The 18,426-nt window shown below is 33.6% G+C and overlaps 1 protein-coding gene across 1 annotated transcript in view; it reads right to left on the bottom strand.

Annotated features, from left to right (window-relative positions):
- Positions 1-18,426, bottom strand: part of LOC111049177 (Down syndrome cell adhesion molecule-like protein Dscam2) — a 390,077-nt gene that overhangs the window by 35,682 nt on the left and 335,969 nt on the right. Inside the window, 9 exon segments of the mRNA XM_039422097.1 lie at positions 162-309; positions 1,292-1,465; positions 3,215-3,334; positions 5,484-5,771; positions 8,291-8,452; positions 11,419-11,529; positions 13,288-13,439; positions 17,730-17,823; positions 17,826-17,873. Of these exon segments, the coding sequence (XP_039278031.1) occupies positions 162-309; positions 1,292-1,465; positions 3,215-3,334; positions 5,484-5,771; positions 8,291-8,452; positions 11,419-11,529; positions 13,288-13,439; positions 17,730-17,823; positions 17,826-17,873 (1,297 nt within the window).

The following is an 18,426-nucleotide window of genomic DNA, read 5'->3' as shown; positions in this document are numbered from 1 at the left end:
TTTCCTTACCTATGGTAATAGGGCAAGGAAAGTAAATATGTGATGGAATAAAGCTTGATTTGAGAATATGACATAAGATTATAGCTGACATTAGAATAGAGTGGATTTTCAGAATATTAAGGGAAAAAATATGTTTTCTTTGTTTGATTTGAAAAACTGACCTTTGATCCATGTCTTCGGATATTCGTTGTCCACCTACTTTCCACATGATTTCAATTGGATTATCCCCAAGGGCGGTGCACTGAAGATGAGCACTATCTCCTTTCTCAACCTGCATCTGTTTCGATTTTTGCGGAAAGTGAGCAGGAGCTATGAAGAAAAATGAAACATTTAGAAGAAGATTGATTAATTGATTAATTCCTCCCAAAGGAATTTTTGGCACTTTTCACTCCAATTAACATCTACAGTAAAAGGAATTGCTAGTAATACTTGCGAAATACAGCAAACCAGTAGAATTCACTGTCTTTGATTTGATAGACACTGATGACACATATCTTCTTTTAATTTAAAATGCATTCAATGATTAATATTCAAGCTTCAGAAGAAAGCAGTAAGAATAATAATTTGTCATGCACCAACACTGGCAACTTGTAAGCCACTCTTCTTGAACTTGAAACTATTGACTCTTCCCTCTCTCTAAATATTTACATGTTTGTTATATATGAGGAAGCACGCGCACAAATGTACTCTGAATGCCAACATTCACGATTACAATACAAGAAGTTGGCAAGATATTTGAATTGACGCTCACCATCGGACTACGGCTCAGAAAAATTGGCACTACATGAGTATTAAGATATTTAATAAATTACCACTCGAGGTTAGAGTAATGGATGAGAATCATTTCAAGTTCTATATAAATAAAATACTCATTCAAAAGTGTTTCTATTCTATTAAGGATTACTTTAACTCAGATTTTGCACTAAGCAGGTAGTGTGTCGTTAAGTTTTTGATATGTGTGCGAATTCAATTTTAGTTGCTGAGATATTTATATAATTCCAATGAAAGCTCCTGTACATTATTTGTGTAATTGTTTATTTGTGTTGTTTGTGTAATTTTTAGCCTATTATTTATGCTCTGTTGTAATTCTTCATCTACTGACGTTGTTATAACATTGTTCAATGTTTTCGGCAATAAATATTTTGATTTTGAATGTACCACTCACAAATGAATGGAAACGCCAAGTTACAGAAGAACCAAATCGTTTCAAGCTTCAATTTTTGAGAAATATGCTACTTATCTACTATTGAAAATATATACAGAGAAAATAATGATTTATACAGACACTCACCATTGACTTTGAGAAAAATAACCTTGCTGACCCCAGTTCCGATTTCATTCTTCGCCTCACAGAGGTAATGTCCTTCACTATCTTTATTGATATGTACAAATTGCAATGTTCCATTCCTATAAAAATTTATATTTGGTTCGTATAAAAAATCCTTGTATTCTCCTGGATGATCACCTGTAAAAGATAATAGTAGAATTTAATACTTCATTCATTCATTTAACCTACTATAGAACATGGTGCTCCATAGTGGAGTAGGTCAATTTCCACTCAGAAAACACTAAACATGTAGAAGACACATTATAAGAGATTTTTATTGTAACTAACTATTGCATGTGATTGTGATTTATCTAATATTTCCTGTAATTAATTGATGTACCCAATTATTACGTGAATTTGTAATTGTATAAATCTTGTATATATGGCAAATAAATTGAATTGAATTGAATTGATGTAGTAGTTTTAGTTTTTTTGGGGGGAATTGAACATTTATTTATTTTACCCGTGTACAATATAATCAAACTTGAAGACATTGAAAATTTTAATTGTTCACTGAACAATATTTTTATTAAATGTTTTTGAATGAAAGATTTGCAATCTTCCAGTCAGAAAACTAGAATACAGTGGTTTTTCGATACATTACGATCTTCGTTATAGTACATTTTGTTGCAGTCTTTAGCTTTCACCTTGATATACCGTGGTACACCCCAATTTAAATACAGACCTCGTAATAGTACATTTTTTGAGCAATTCTTTGAGGTGTAGGCATAGTCCCTACTATATAGGCCATTTATAAGAAGAATTGGGAAATACCTAATTTATTATCAAACAAAAATCCATTAAAAGCGCTTTAAAATAATCATTCATTCATTAGCATTTGAACAAATGCAATTTATCATTAATTTACTGTTAAACTACCGTAGGTAGTTAAAAATCAATTTGTGATGGTGTATGCAGATTATAATTTTTACTGCTCTCACAATCTTAGAATTATTTGAGTCATCATCAATGGATAAACTGAAGTTTTATAGAAATAGAAAGAAAAATAAAAATCTCAGTACCCTTTATGAATTATTTAATCACAACATGTTTCGGACATTGATGCCATTTTCAAGTGATCACTTGAAAATGGCATCAATGTCTTGAAACATGTTGTGATTAAATAATATTCATAAAGGGTACTGAGATTTTTATTTTTCTTTCTATTTCTATAAAAAGTAGCCCTATACAGAAAAGAGATGAATGAAGTTTTATAGTTTTTCAAAGTGTGATATTTATAGTGAAATGGAAATTGATGGTTAGTCACTGAGTCTAGTTTTAATGACAATCAATATAACACATTTACGTCTGGGAGTTGTAATTATTTGATGTTGTTTTCCATCACAAACTGCTTATTAAATCACTTTTTGCTAGCAAGAAGAAAAACTATAGTGAGGTCCACGTTATAATGGCAGTTGAGGAAGATAGAAGAACAACGTTGCCGATCATCCGTCTTGTCAATGCCTTCTATAGACGGCAGCTGATACAGGTTTATTAATGTAATATTAACTGTTCATTCTAGTTTAAAATAATCAATTACATTTTATTAAGCAAGAAATGAATTTTCATAATTATGATGAAATATTTTGTAAATTAATTATCAATTCTACATTGTTAAAAGACGATCTGGCAACAGAGCAAAGCAAGAAACAGATATCGCTATCCGCTTTGTTGAATGATAGACAAGGATAGCAATACCATTGCTAATCAAACACTGCCATTATAACGTGGACCTCACTCTAGCAGTCAAATTTTCCCAATAAATGAATGTATTCACTACTTACTGTGACTGCTAGTCGTTCTTTTCAATAGCAAAAAAGTGATAAAATAATTTGATTAGAGAATTCTTGAGAGTCGAACGGTAAAGATAAAATAATAGATAATTACCGACTGCTTTCTTCCATATGATTGTCGGAATGGGATAGCCATCGGCCTGACAGTGAAGTGTTATGTCCTGACCTGCAGCTATGTTCGCGTCAGAAGGCTCTACAGTCCATCTTGGAGGTACTGTAATCAAACATAAATTAAAAATTGACATTTCGTTTTGAAACACTGATAGTTAACCCTCCTTATTTGGGTTGCTGTGCCCTAAGGAGAAGGCAATGTCGTACAGTATAGTAGGTCAGGTAAGGTACGGTAAAGTAAGGTTCATTCAGCTTGTCAGCCCGAGTTGGAATCCGAAATAATGAGTTGAAATGCATTGAGTTATTCATTGCATGCCGCAGCTAACATCTGATTCTAAATCAAGTTGAAAGTGGTGTCAACTCATTGGAAATGGAATTTATTAGTGCTGACTATAATAATAGGTCCATACATTACGGTGAGTGATATACCTATACTCCAGCTATTTGTTATGATCTGATACATTTTTTAAGTTTCCAGGGAAGGCCTACGTTTTCGATTATGCGACAATGGTTGACAACCAAGAAGACAAAAAGAACTCCTTTCGGAGTACATTTGAGTGGCAGGATATTGTGGATATTATTGTGGTTATTGTGTGGATATTGTGGTCATTGTTACATGAACAAAAATGCACCATAAGACTCAATTCACACAGAAGTGAGCGATATATGGCACGGACTTGGCGCTTGACGCCACTCCCATATGTTAACATAATAATGGTTCGTGTATTATAATTATTGACGTAGAAATATAATTATAATTATTGACGAAGAGGTACCAACTCACTTCTGTTAGCATTAGACAATATGTTCATATAGGTGGAAAAACTGCGCGCTACATCCGTGCCATACACCACTTCTGTGTGAATTGGGGACCATTACTCCGATAAGGTTAACTCTACGAAGCTTATCTCAGCACACACGATGATTCTATCATGCATCCTACTATAGTGATGTCCACGTTATAATGGCAGTGTAGGATGATAGGAGAAAAGGGTTGCCAGATTTCAGCCTTGCCACCCAAACAGCTGATACTGGTATATCTGATGAATTTAACTGTTCATTATTGTTGGATATGGTTAACCATATTTTATTTGTCAATAAAATACATTTTTTGAATATGTAATAATAAATTTTCATGATTGAGATTAAATATTTTGTCAATTAATTGAATTTCTACATTGTTCTACATCGCAATGCGTGAAAGAGATAGCACCATCTGCTTTGTTGAACGATAGGCAAGGATAGCAGCACCATTGCAAATCACACACTGACATTATAACGTGGACCACACTATAGAATAATATTCGTCATCAAGTCATTAGTCATTACATTGAATTCTAAGGAACTGATTGTTTTTGAAGAGATATTGTGGTATTCTTCATAATGAATAAATGAGACACAGATGTTGTCAATATCACTTTAATTTTGTTTAAACAAAGGACTATGGTTTCGGGGCTACACCTGCCCCATCCTCAGGTAGACTAGTGTTCAAGTCTGGAACTTCCTGTTACTTATGTAGCCAACTGAAAACACCAGTCTAGCTAAGGATGGGGCAGGTGTAGCCCCGAAACCATGGTCCTTTTGTTAAAACAAAATTAAAGTGGTATTGGCAACATCTGTGTCTCATTTATTCTTTATGGATTCAATTCTGTTATTGTTCAAAAAAATTCGGTGATACGGTTAACTCTACGAAGCTTATCTTATATATCACACACGATAATTCTATCATGCACCCTACTAGAATAATATTAGTCATTAAGTTATTAGTCATTACATTTAATTTTGTTATTGTTCAAAAGCAGGAAAAATCATTGCATTGATTTCTGAGTATTTCATTATTGCATGCTTTATTGAAAATTATATAATTGTAATAATAATAAAAACTTTTAATTGTCAAAAAACAATTTATGAAAAAGGAAGAATAATTATTAATCTAGAGTCTAAGCTAATATAATAATAATTGATAAAACTTATGATTATTACATACATTTTATGATAATATACATCCCTTTGACAATAAATACTCGCATGCAAGGAAAGCTTCCCTGTCCCTGTACGCATGGAGGAGCTGCTGCAGACCGAGAAACTCTGTTATAGTGAAAAAATCAATCATTGAATACCTAACATAGCCTACTAATAATTTATCAAGCAATTACAACTAAGAAAGAAATTTTAAGGGTTTGAGATATAAAAAACAATACAATAACCCAAAAATAATGCAGGAAATAACGCAAAATTTGTCGGTGACTGACCGTTGACAGTGAGCGGCACAGTGAAATGCTCCTCGCCGGCGACATTGTGAGCGATACAGGTGTAGTTACCACTGTGACTTGAGCTGATGCGTTCGATGACGAGCGACGTCGAGTACTCGTCGAGTCGCCTCGTCGTGGTGCCAGGGCCCAGTTGACCCCCCACCCCGTCCCGTTCCCAGCGGAAGCTGACGGGCAAGTCCCCTTCCAGGATCTGGCAGGAAATGGCGGCGCGCATTCCTTCGCGCAACAGGTTTGTCATCTCTTGGATCGGCAGGATCTTCGGTGGCACTGCAAATAATCACCAATAATCTCTATATTTAAAAATGAATGTCTGTTTGTGTGTTAGTTAGTTTGTTCAATATAGACTCGAAAAATACTTGACAAAACGGCATGAAACTTTGGGAATATGTTGTGTGAATATTGGGGATGGTTTCTGACCAGAAATTTGATAGGGGGGCTAATAATAATTATATATTAATCCATTTTACAGATTTATGTTTTCGAAATTGTCGGCCGAGCGGCTAACGTAGAACGGGAAGATCATCATGATTCAAGATCATGTTGTGATAATATGATTTAGCATATGAACTTACCAGCTGTAATAAACACGTCACTCTATGATAAAATTGTTTACTGGTATTAAAACGGTAGTTTTAAGAACATGGGAAGTCCGTATTGAGATTTAAATAAAAATATTGTCTGTTAGATAAATTTCATGATTCACCAAATAAAGTCAAGTGTGACATGAGATACATTGACTTTCTGGCGGTACGAAGTTCGCCGGGTGAGCTAGTAGGCTATAATAATTGTGTGTGATAACAATTTTATTGAAATAGACTATGTCAAAGATTAAAAATTCTATATGCATTGTTAAAGTCAATAAAGATAATTTCCTATTCAATGTCAACATGAGAATCTCTCTATTGTCGCAAAAAATTGCATAGTTATAATGTTAGAAACATTCCTTCTCTTGAAAACATCAATATAGTTCCTGATTTTCCATTTATCAATCTGTTTACTTAGGGCTGGTTTCCGAGCTCGGGATTCGGCTAAGTTCTAGACTTTAAACAGCTGGAGTCAGAAAATGTGCTTTCCAAAACGGTGCGTAGTCGCAGCTTTTATGCCAATCTTTATTTTATCATTGGAAAAGTTTTTCCTTGACGAAATTAAACATTCCTAAATAATCCAAAATAGCTCAAACTTTACACTATTTCCTCTTTATTTTATTTTGTGTTCAATTTTCTAGTTTTTCGAAATATAATGTAAACGTGATTTTGACTATGACTGCGACAACGCCCCGGGAAGCCAATTTTCTGACTCCAGCTGTTTAAAGTCTAGAACTTAGCTGAATCCCGAGCTCGGAAACTGGCCCTTAATGGCGTAAATAGCTCTACACACAAACTGATAAGAATTGTGTATTTGAACAGCCAAAGAAGGTGAATTTTCTAACGCTGTTCTAATAAACATGTAACATTTCATGTATACAGTTACATTTTCATGTGCAAGAATGAATGAATAGGAAAATACACAAATGTTAGAATTATTGTCTTTTAATTTTTATAAAAATTATTCTAAATTCCTAGACGGCTGGCTTATAAGAAATAAGCCTGCTTTGCCTTTTGTTGTAAAAGATTGATAATACTGTTTCTTCATCCCCAATCATTCTATGAAGCATTTTTAACATTGATCAATAATAAATGAACGACTTCTCACAATTTGAGCAGCTATATATTAACCTCAGTGACAAAAAGACTCGATTTTGAAAGGAGTAACGACACAATAGAGCCAATTGATTTCTACCAAGTTTAAAGACAAAATAAGACCAAGTAAAGTGAAATAAAGACTCCAATTCAAAAGTGAATTAAACATAACCTACTTTTTGGACTTACCCCCAGTTGCACGTACGTCGGTTAACGTTTAATCACGATTGAATGCTATACTTTAATCGAGATTAGCGCTAACCGATGCATTTAGGTTGCACAAAACAGAAATTTCAAGCGATAACGCCGATTAAACTAACCGGCGTAAAAAATTTTAATTCTGATTAGTTGGCACCATTTTAACGGCGATTAGCTGAAATGAAGAAAATTTAGTTGCATAAAGGTAAAAATCGAAAAATAACGCCGGTTAAACTTATCGACGTAAAAGATTTTTAACAGGCCATTCACGGGGCATTGAATCCAACTAAAGCCGATTAGGTACCTACTGATAGCTGTCTTACAATTAGTTTTTGGTAAAAAAACTACAAAATTCGAAGTATGAGCTAAATATATGCACGAATCTCATCCGTTAATAAAATAGAGAAGTTTATTTAGCTGATATTAGCATTCAAAATTAGATTCTGATTTTTGATGTTAGTTTTCGATCTGGTTCGTCTGCAGATAGCACTTGACACTGGCGACAGACAGCACATTTTTATGGCGCATGCCTAATGAATGATCACAGTCATCTTCAATAACATAACCTCAATTTTGTACCATTTGTTCAGAATAATAACATCTGTCGTTTAAATTACAGTGTTGCCGGATTGTGAAACCGTTAAAATCTTGGTTAGTTAACCGGAAAACTTAATCGAGATTAAAAACTAACCGATCTTTGTGGAACAGAAATGAATCCGTAAAACTAACGCTTATTTGTTAATCAGCGTTAATGTCCATATTAAACAGACGTACGTGCAGCTGGCCCTCAGTGTATGAATCAAAATTCGGAGATTGAATAGTTTTCGGGATGGGCCTATTGATCCTTCCTCAATCATTTTAATGATTGATCATTGAATAAATAAATCTTTGATCATAGTGTTAACTTACCAAGTACTTGCACTTCGACATCCCTACGAGCTGAGTGTTTCTGTCGATTCCTGGCCTGACACGTGTAAGTGCCGGCATCTGCTTGCCTCTGCACATGCTCAATTATCAGCGTGCCATTCGAGTACACCCGTTGCCTACGATTTACTGGCAGAGCTACACCATCTGAAAATTAGCGCACTCAAATAAGTCATGGAGAGAATAATTATAAACATATTTATTTATTTATTTATTGGATAGAGTAAACAATACAGTAGTCGGAAAAGAAAAAAACAGGCTATTGCCCAAAACCTCTTCAATTTCCTAATTTTGTATTAATTTGTCCAAATATTATGTAGGTTATGTCTATTTCAATTTATACACTAAGGCCCGGTTGCACAACAGCCGGTTAAATTTTAACCGTGATTAATTTCACGAGAACCAATCAGAGAAGGCGTTTTTGAAAAGACGGTTTCTCTGATTGGTTCTCGTGAAATTAATCACGGTTAAAATTTAACCGGCTGTTGTGCATCCGGGCCTTAATCATCAATCTGAATAATATACAAATCAGAATAAAACAACCAATTTTAAATTTAGATAGATTAATAATAAAACTTCCGTGAATACATAAAACAAACTTCAAATTCACAAAATAATTCTATAAAGAAACACATAAATTTTGAGTAAATAATTAATAATTTATAAACATAGACTATGATAAATATTTATTATTATTCATTAATAATTATTATAGACTATGATACATATTAGACGTCTAGAAAATGGATTGATAAGGTAATATATTAGTTTCATTAGTAGTCTAATAAATCTTTTTATTCATTCATTTATTGTACAAACCACGATAATTATAATATGATTATGACCATGAAGCAAAAACTAGATTAAGGCCCGGTTGCACAACAGCCGGTTAAACTTTAAACGTGATTAATTCCACGAGAACCAATCAGAGAAGGCGTTATTGAAAAGACGGCTTCTCTGATTGGTTCTCGTAGAATTAATCACGGATAAAATTTAACCGGCTGTTGTGCAACCGGCACTGAGTCTGTAAAATTTCTCTCCCAAATTCTAATAAAAAGTTCATGTTCTCCAAAGTATTATATTAGGTTATTAAATCACAATTCACTGTTTCGCCACTCAATTTTTGGCCCCTAGGAATAGTTATTTGAAAATTTTGAAGGATGAGATAAAAAATATATTTAATAAATGTACAAAAAACAATAGAATAAAATATAATAATATATTAGGTTACCTTATTTTTTCTTTGCCTATAATTTCGATGATGCAATTTATTGTAGGAAGACCAAGAAAGCGGTGGGTTGACGATGTGGAAGAGGATTTGCGAAGACTGGGTGTAAGAAGATGGAGAAGAACAGCAGAATGTCGAGAAGGGTGGAAGGATGTGGTTGTGAAGGCTAAGGCTCTACATGGGCTGTAGTGCCAATAATGATGATGATGAATTTATTGTATGAATCAATAAAAAAATAAAGAATAAATTTGGTAGATCTAATCCAAGATATTGATAAAATAACAGTAGTTTAGAGACTGGATTGATAAAGTTAACTGATTAGGATTATCTGATCTATATAAATAAAAATCAAACCTCAAATTTTGACATTCAATAAATTTTTATGTGTACACCGAATTTGATGATTTTTTAAAGCTGTGTTTGTTATGTTCAGGATCAGGTTTATGGCCTATCAAATTTATGATCCGACTTCAGGACTCTTTCCTACAATCCTTCAAAGTTTACATGTAATCCTTATGGGAGAAGATTTGTGAGCTGGACACACACAGAAATTAAAATCAGCTGTGATAATCATTGCGTCATCCAACAGCCGTCAGTAGATCTGTTTTTCTATTTTCTTTCTACTGATTTACAAAATTTTGTTTCTAATAATAATGCCACGGTACGAACGACGTCCAAACTTGGGTCGTAGAGCTCAAAATGCTGTAAACTTAGAATATGCACGGGAAAATCAGCAGCAAGGAGATATACCATTCAATTTCCCAGCAAGCTGCATTCAACTATATCTAAAATACAAACTGCTGCACAACTTACTAAGCACATAGTAAGTCCATATTGAGATATAAATTCAATCACTGATTGTTGGATAATTTTCATAAAAATATAGTGCATCAGATTAAGCTAAGGCTAAGCACACCTGAGGAGGCGCGGCTTGGTGATACAAAGTGTTGATTTTATGGAGATTGCCTTATCACACCGTTCCACGCCATGTCCGATCCAGTGTGTGTGAGTTCTTCCATTCAAACCAATATAAGCAAGAAGCACCTGGGTGCAAAATGCCGCATCGCGCCTCCTAAGGTATGCATCCAGCTAAAGTTTGTCATGAGATACATTAACTATTTGGCGGTACGAAGTTTGCCGGGCCAGCTAGAATAATTATAACCATGAAGCAAAAACTAGACTGAGTATGTAATATTTCTCTCCCAAATTCTGATAAAAAGTTAATGTTCTCCAAAGTATAATTAGAGATTATGAAATCACACATCACTGATTCGCCACTTAGGCCGGCTGCAGACGAACCATTATTGCATGTGGGATGTGGGAGCGATTATTTTCCTTCTGTGGTACCACAAACGCAGCGCATACGGAATGCATTGGCAGGCATGGCAGTGGCACTGATACTTCCACATGTCGTTGACGTAGCGATTATTTTCCTTGCGATTGTGGTACCACTGGTTTGAGCACTACGCTTCCCCTAGCTTCTGTACTACAATCGCAGTCGCTGTCATAGTGTTCCCTCGAATTTGATAAAAACATCCGAGTTTGATACGAAATCTGAAACTGTTGCACTAATGCGCGTTTTCTCGAATGTAGTGTAATTCGCCACAGACTCTCTGCGTAAGTCGTATTGTTCTAATGTGATAGTGGTTCGTCTGCAACCGGCCTCAATTTTCGGCCTATTATTTGAAAATTTTGAAGGATGACATAAATAATATAATTAATAAATGTACAAGAAACAATAAAATGAAAATGTAATAAGATATTGATATATCTAATCCAAGATATTGATAAAATAACAGTAGTCTAGAGACTGGATTGATAAAGTTAACTGATTTTAGGATAACTGATAAGAGAAGTTAAAATTACTGATGAAAGAAGCGCGTACCTCTTTCCCAAGTCACAGTCTCGATAGGATAACCAGCAACTGGACATTTCACGACCAAATCACTTCCGGCTACAGCTGTGATTTTAGGCATTACACGAATAAATGGAAGACCTGTGGAGAAACAAATAGAAGATTGCATAAATTTAATGTAAGTTAGTTTGAAAAATAGTGGAATTTAGTAGAGAAATTGACTGTGGAAAATACAGTAATTCATAAATTTATTCAATTTATAACAACTATAATAACTATAGTTGATTAACTAAACGAATATGCTCACTTGTTATACATCAGAAAAATCAAAACAGGCTTATGCACACAACTACACTCCTCTTTCAATGTACCGTAGGCCTACCGGTATACTATAATACATCCTAGGTCTGGACTGTTATTGGATCCAATGAACCATTCAACCTATAGATTTAGACTCGGCTGCACAAAGCTTGTTAAATATTAACCGTGATTGAATGCCACGATAACCAATCTTCTTCTGATTGATTGTCGTGGAATTTAATCAGGGTAAGTGCCGGTTGCACAAAAGCCGGTTAAATATTAATGCGTTTTTGAAAAGACGGCTTCTCTGATTGGTTGTCGTGGAATTAATCACGGTTAAAATTTAACCGGCTTTAGTGCAACCGGACCTTAATATTTTACAGGCTTTTTGTAACCGTGTCTTAATGATCTATTTTAAATTTGATAAGTGTCCCAGAAACAAGGCTAGAATGTAGCTGATTATCATAGATTAAATCAAAAATATTCACTCCCAAAAAGAAAATTCAACACATTTTGAATTAAACAACATTCTATATTCAATATTACACGCAAGTTTAATATTACAAGTTGATACTAACTTGATATTACAATCCGTGATTTTCATCTTTATAAACTGATAGGTGATTATCATATTTTCAATCAAAGATTTACACCCCCGAAAGAAGAACTAACAAATTTTAAATCGAAGAGCATTCCTTAAATATTTAATATCACAATATTACTATTACATGTTGATACTAGGTTAAGGCTGTGCAAAGGATAGAAATAAACTCTCTACTGGTGGTATTTTCCAAAGTTTTTCTATTTGTACATCATCAAGCTATCAAAATGAAAAAAGTTTTCTCAGGAAAAATTTTTCCGATCATTACCTTTGGAGATATGAGCGCCTACGTTTAAATTTTTGGGACAGAACATTTCAAATTCGGTAAGAGATAAATCCATGAGATTCAGAGTATATATTCTTCATGGTATTGTTGATTGAATAAAACAATTTTTTTTAAATACCAACTTTTGTGAAAGTTATTCAATTTACCAAAAATTACCTAGTAAATAAAAAGTAAATTGAATAACTTTCTCAAGAATGTATATTTTCAGAAAATTTTTGTTTTATTCAATCAACAATACCATGAAGAATTTATCCTCTGAATCTCATATCGAATTTGAAATGTTCTGTATCAAAAATTTAAACTTTAAGCGCTCATATCTCATAAAGTAATGATCGGAAAAAATGTTTTCCTGAGATATATATCACCAGTAGAAAGTTTATTTCCAGCCTTTGCACAATCTTAATATTACAATCCATGATAATCATTTTCATAAACTAGTCGCTTAATATTCAATAATTATTTCAACAAATAATTAAAGCAATAATTTGAGAATCTAGAATACTTACCGATTTAAAACTTGTTAGTTCATAGCTTGATGCTATACAAATCGAAAAACTTTGAAAAATATCACCAGTAGAAAGTTTATTTCCAGCCTTTGCACAGCCTTAATATTACAATCCATGATAATCATTTTCATAAACTAGTCGCTTAAAAGTCAATAATTATTTCTACAAATAATTACAGCAATAATTTGCGAATCTAGAATACTTACCATAAACATTAATCTTGGCACTATGAGATACTTGAGCAACCGAATTCTTAGCGATGCACGTGTATTCGCCTCCATCCTCCTCTTTCAACGATGATATGTTCACGTGACTGATGACATCGTCATGAATTGTCACATACTGACCGACCAGAAACCTTAAACATTCAACAACAAATTGTTTTCGAATGATAGAGGTTGGAAAATGTACAACACCTTAACTGTGTTGATGTTTTAGGCCGGTGGCAGACGAACCACTACCGCATGTGGACTTTCACACTACATTCGAGAAAACGCGCATTAGTGCAACAGTTTTCAGATGTTTGTATCATACTCGGGTGTTTTTATCATACAGCTGTTTTCAAAGTCACAGCGACTGCGATTGTGGTACAGAAGCTAGGGGAAGCGTAGTGCTCAAACCAGTGGTACCACAATCGCAAGGAAAATAATCGCTACGTCAACGACATGTGGAAGTATCAGAGCCACTGCCATGCCTGCCAATGCATTTCATATGCGCTGCGTTTGTGCTACCACAGAAGGAAAATAGTAGCTCCCACATCCCACATGCGATTGTGATTCGTCTGCAACCGGCCTAAATAGTTTTTGATTTTATATTAGTTTTTATGTTAAAATTTTTGTTTGCGACTCATAATCTTGAGATTCATTTATTTGCTTTTATTTTTACCAAACCATTGATATTTAAGACTAGTAGATTAGCATACTGATTCTCACTGGCATACTTGATGCATTGAATTTAAACAAAATTTACGAAAAGCTGAACTGTATTTGAATGCAAGTGATTTTTAATTTGATTTTCTTTCTCTTCAGTACACCCCACCATGAAGCCTGTTTTTTGTATTTTATTGGAGATTTCATTTTGTATTTTGATTTCTTCTGTGCATCTTGTATTTGAATTGAATAAAATTATTGAATTGAATTATTGTCAAATGAATGCGATTTTTGGCAAATCATACTCCATACAAGTAAGAAATATTATTAATTCAAAAGTAAGTCTTCTTAAAATTACAGTTTGAATACTGAACCAGTGAATTATCCATTTATTTTTACTCATTCGTCCTTTCTCAATACTATTGAAAGCTTCTTATCATTGATGATCTATTTTTAAAAGTGGTGTGTGTATCGTTGGAAGTTTAATAAATTAATTTAAGTAGGTACCTGGAAGATCGTTTTTGACCTTTGACTGAACACTGATAACAGACAACAATGAATTCAAATATAATTATTTTAATATGAGAAGTAATACTTATATAATGTAAAGCTGTATTTTACTCGCCTCACATATGTAGAGAGATTTGCCAAATCATGTAGTGCTGAATCTAAATGCCTCACGTTGGGCCGGCAAATCATGTGGTGCGTTTTTTAACGGCTTCACACATGTAGGGTGAATCTTGTACTGAGTCAATGGTGTAGATGCTATAAATTTTGCAATGCGTGTGTGGACGCTGAGTGAACACCAGACTGATTGATTCACTACAAGATTCATACAATTGTCGGAATCGCGGGAGGCCTAAACGCTCGCTCACCCTTGATTCTTCTAATGACAGATTGTATAATGATGAAATTTTTATAAGTAGTGTAGCGGACGCTAAACACTGAATACGGATACCTTAAAATTATTACCTGTGAAGAATGAGCATACAAAATCATACAGGTCGAGCAAAAATCCCGATGTAGCTAATTTACGGGACTGCGTCTCTAATAAGTTCTGAAGGATTAAAAAATACGTATTTTGAACCAAATATCGTCAGAATATACTTCGAGAACAGAGTCTTGTCGGGTTTTAAGCTCTATTGTAGGAATTTATATGATCTATGGCTGCCTCTGCTGTACAATTGATGCATTCGTTCCTAAGTCGAGGTAGGTAACAGATAAAAGCGATGTATGAGCAGGTAAGGACAAGAATAAATATCTTGATCTGACCCCACTCGCTACATCCACTTAGACCTGTTCCAATATCCAGCTTGATTCAATTATTCCAATGATCGTATTTGATCGGTTCTTGATGATATAGACGTATCAGACACAATAATTGACAGGCTTAGAAATAATCAAACTCAGAAAGCGAATTAACAAAACTGGAATATATTATAATAAAATATGTAATCATACAGTGCAGATTCAGAATTTGATTTACAGGTTGATAATAATTTAGCATTAACAAAAGGAGTTAAAAATGTTCTTGTGCTTGCATGATACCATGCGTGATTCGACAGAATTTTACAATTGATAAAATCTAACAGTTTGAAAAAATAGTGAAAAATGAATTATAGAAAATATTTTTTAAAATGTTCGGGGTCGTGGTTCAGGCAGCGGAGGATAGTTAATCAACTACAAATTCTTATAAATTTAATATGAATAATTCTAGACTCTTAAATGCTAAAGCGCTTGTCGGCGTGGCCATAATTTAACGAAGAAAAATTTATGTTTTTCTGCACTGAAATATTTTCGAAGCGTAGATTGGGGCCCCTTTTAAAACTATAACTCACGTGAATTCCTTGGCGGTCGTGGTTTTCTTCTTTAGATCAAAAATCGTTTGATCGGCGGCAATCCAGGCTTTGGTTTCAGCACGTGGGGAATTTTAATTTAAATATCTCCTTCACCGAATTAATTAAGGGATAATTTACTTTAAGCTTTTAAATTTATCGATTGGTGAAAACAGAAATTTACAAATAACAAATAAATTGGCCTAAAAATATCGGCTCACAAATAGAACATTTAAAATCGAACAAGAAATTTTCACAAATAGGTCTTTGGTAACTATAAAAAGAGATCTACACGGTAAGGATTTCAAAAGGGAAGTGCTGCTCTTTCTCTAAGCTTTTAGGCTAGACCTTGCTTCTCAGAATCTCAATGTAATAATTTGCATAAAAATTTGCCATTGGTAGAACGCTTGTGACGTAAACATGACGTCAGTGGCAAGCAGTAGAATACAATTCTTTTAATTACAATAATGATTCAATTTAGGTAATCCTTAAAACTGCTTAATCTTCTAGACATAGTTTCTCTCATACAATGTACATGTGCTAGTGTAACTGATAAGGCAGGGTTGGTGTCTGATAATAGATTAACATGTGTTGCTTTCAAACGATCACCGTCTTGGTGCTATTTCTATGCACTGTGATTGGCTTAGACCTGCCAAAGAGATTTAATTACCATGTGGTTCAGTTGAATTAAGTCGTTAATGAATTAATACTCTTGTACAATTTTTATTAGGTTTGAGATTGTTATAAATAATTTCTGCCATTTTATCAATAATATAATTTCATGCTATGACCTATTTAGTTACAATAAGACCTGACATATAATATAATTTCTTAAATAATAAATAATTTCAACGATAACACATACATTTTATTTTTTTATTTGAAATTCTTGATCCTTTATGGATAGTTTTGATTTTTAGAGATGGTATTATATCTTACGTGAAGCCAGCGTGACATTTGACGATACTTCGAATCAGTCAGCTGCGTTCGAACTGTTTTTAAAAACATCTGATCGATAGTAAACAAAGTGTAACCTCAAAATCAGTGAGCGATTCATAAATAATTTGTGCTTTATTTGCAAAATAATTATAATTTTATTGAATAATTTTCCTAGAAAAATATTCAGTACAGAACGGTACTCTTATCAAATATACAGTTATTGATAAGTAAGCTTTATCGCTCGGTCGCTAACTATTCCTTTAGCAAATTCTTTCATTTTAAAAGGTAATCACAATTTTTCTCTCTTTTCATGAGATCTATTTGAAAGATTCATCACAATAACAAAAATTGGAAAATTTCAGGACCCTTCTAATATTTATTTTGAAACAATATGTTGCGAACTTTTTTGAGTCATTTTTAAGTGTGGGAATCCATGTTTCATTGTACAACATACAAGTAGCACTAAATAGGTAAGTGAACATTGAATACGTTATATAATATACTACACAAAAAGGTTTACTTTAAGATTTTTGGCACTCATTTTTCTCTTCTATTCAACACTATAATACATTATTAGAGCAATCATACATCAAAATATTTGCAGAATTGTCAACAAACAACTTAGACCCGGTTGCACAAAATCCGGTTAAATTTTAACCGTGATTAATTTCACGAAAACCAATCAGAGAAAGCCTTTTAGAAAAGACGGCTTCTCTGATTGGTACTTGTAAAATTAAACATGGTTAAAATTTAATTGGCTTTTGTGCAACCGGCGCTAAGTTTTCAACAATCAGTAGCGCTGACTGATTTTGATATATACTGCATTGGTCCACACATTCATCGGATCCCTCAAAGAGTATAACCGGAAGCGTTGATAAGACTTATTTAAACACTGCCGAATAAAACTAGATTAAGGAGAATGATAATAATTTCTAATAATTAAGAAGAATAAGGAAAATCTAAGTAGATAAAGGAAATAATTTACAATGATTCGTGATAACTTACCTGCTAGGATCAGGTACAGGGAATCCGTCCAGAGTCCAAATGAACTGTGGAGGGGGATTTCCTGTGGCCACACATTTCAGTGAGAGGGGTGGGCGGGCTGCAGAGTCTGCTCTGAGAACCAGTACACTAACTCTGGACTAGCATCTGTCAAGTCCAAATAATAACCACTTATTAACGAATTCAATGTCTACCTCGAGAAAATCAGTAACAAATAGAAAAATGGCATGTTGATGAGTATGGTAATGATAGCCGGATACAAATTATCTTTTGAAGTGCCTAATTTGATTTCATATTATACTCTCTATTGTTTTGTGAACATGAGTTTTACGGTCAATTTCTAGTAAGGAATTACTTCATTATATGAAAAATAGCTCAACGACTCATAATAATTTCTTGGAAAAAGAAACTTATTAACGAATTCAATGTTTACCTCGAGAAAATCAGTAACAAATAGAAAAATGGCATGTTGATGAGTATGGTAATGATAGCCGGATACAAATTATCTTTTGAAGTGCCTAATTTGATTTCATATTATACTCTCTATTGTTTTGTGAACATAAGTTTCACGGTCAATTTCTAGTAAGGAATTACTTCATTATATGAAAAATAGCTCAACGACTCATAATAATTTCTTGGAAAAAGAAACTTATTAACGAATTCAATGTTTACCTCGAGAAAATCAGTAACAAATAGAAAA

This window comes from Nilaparvata lugens, chromosome 2, assembly GCF_014356525.2.
Source record: "Nilaparvata lugens isolate BPH chromosome 2, ASM1435652v1, whole genome shotgun sequence".
NCBI classification, from domain to species: domain Eukaryota; kingdom Metazoa; phylum Arthropoda; class Insecta; order Hemiptera; family Delphacidae; genus Nilaparvata; species Nilaparvata lugens.
Note: the sequence above shows the minus strand (reverse complement) of the source record. Positions and strands in the feature narration are given on the sequence as shown.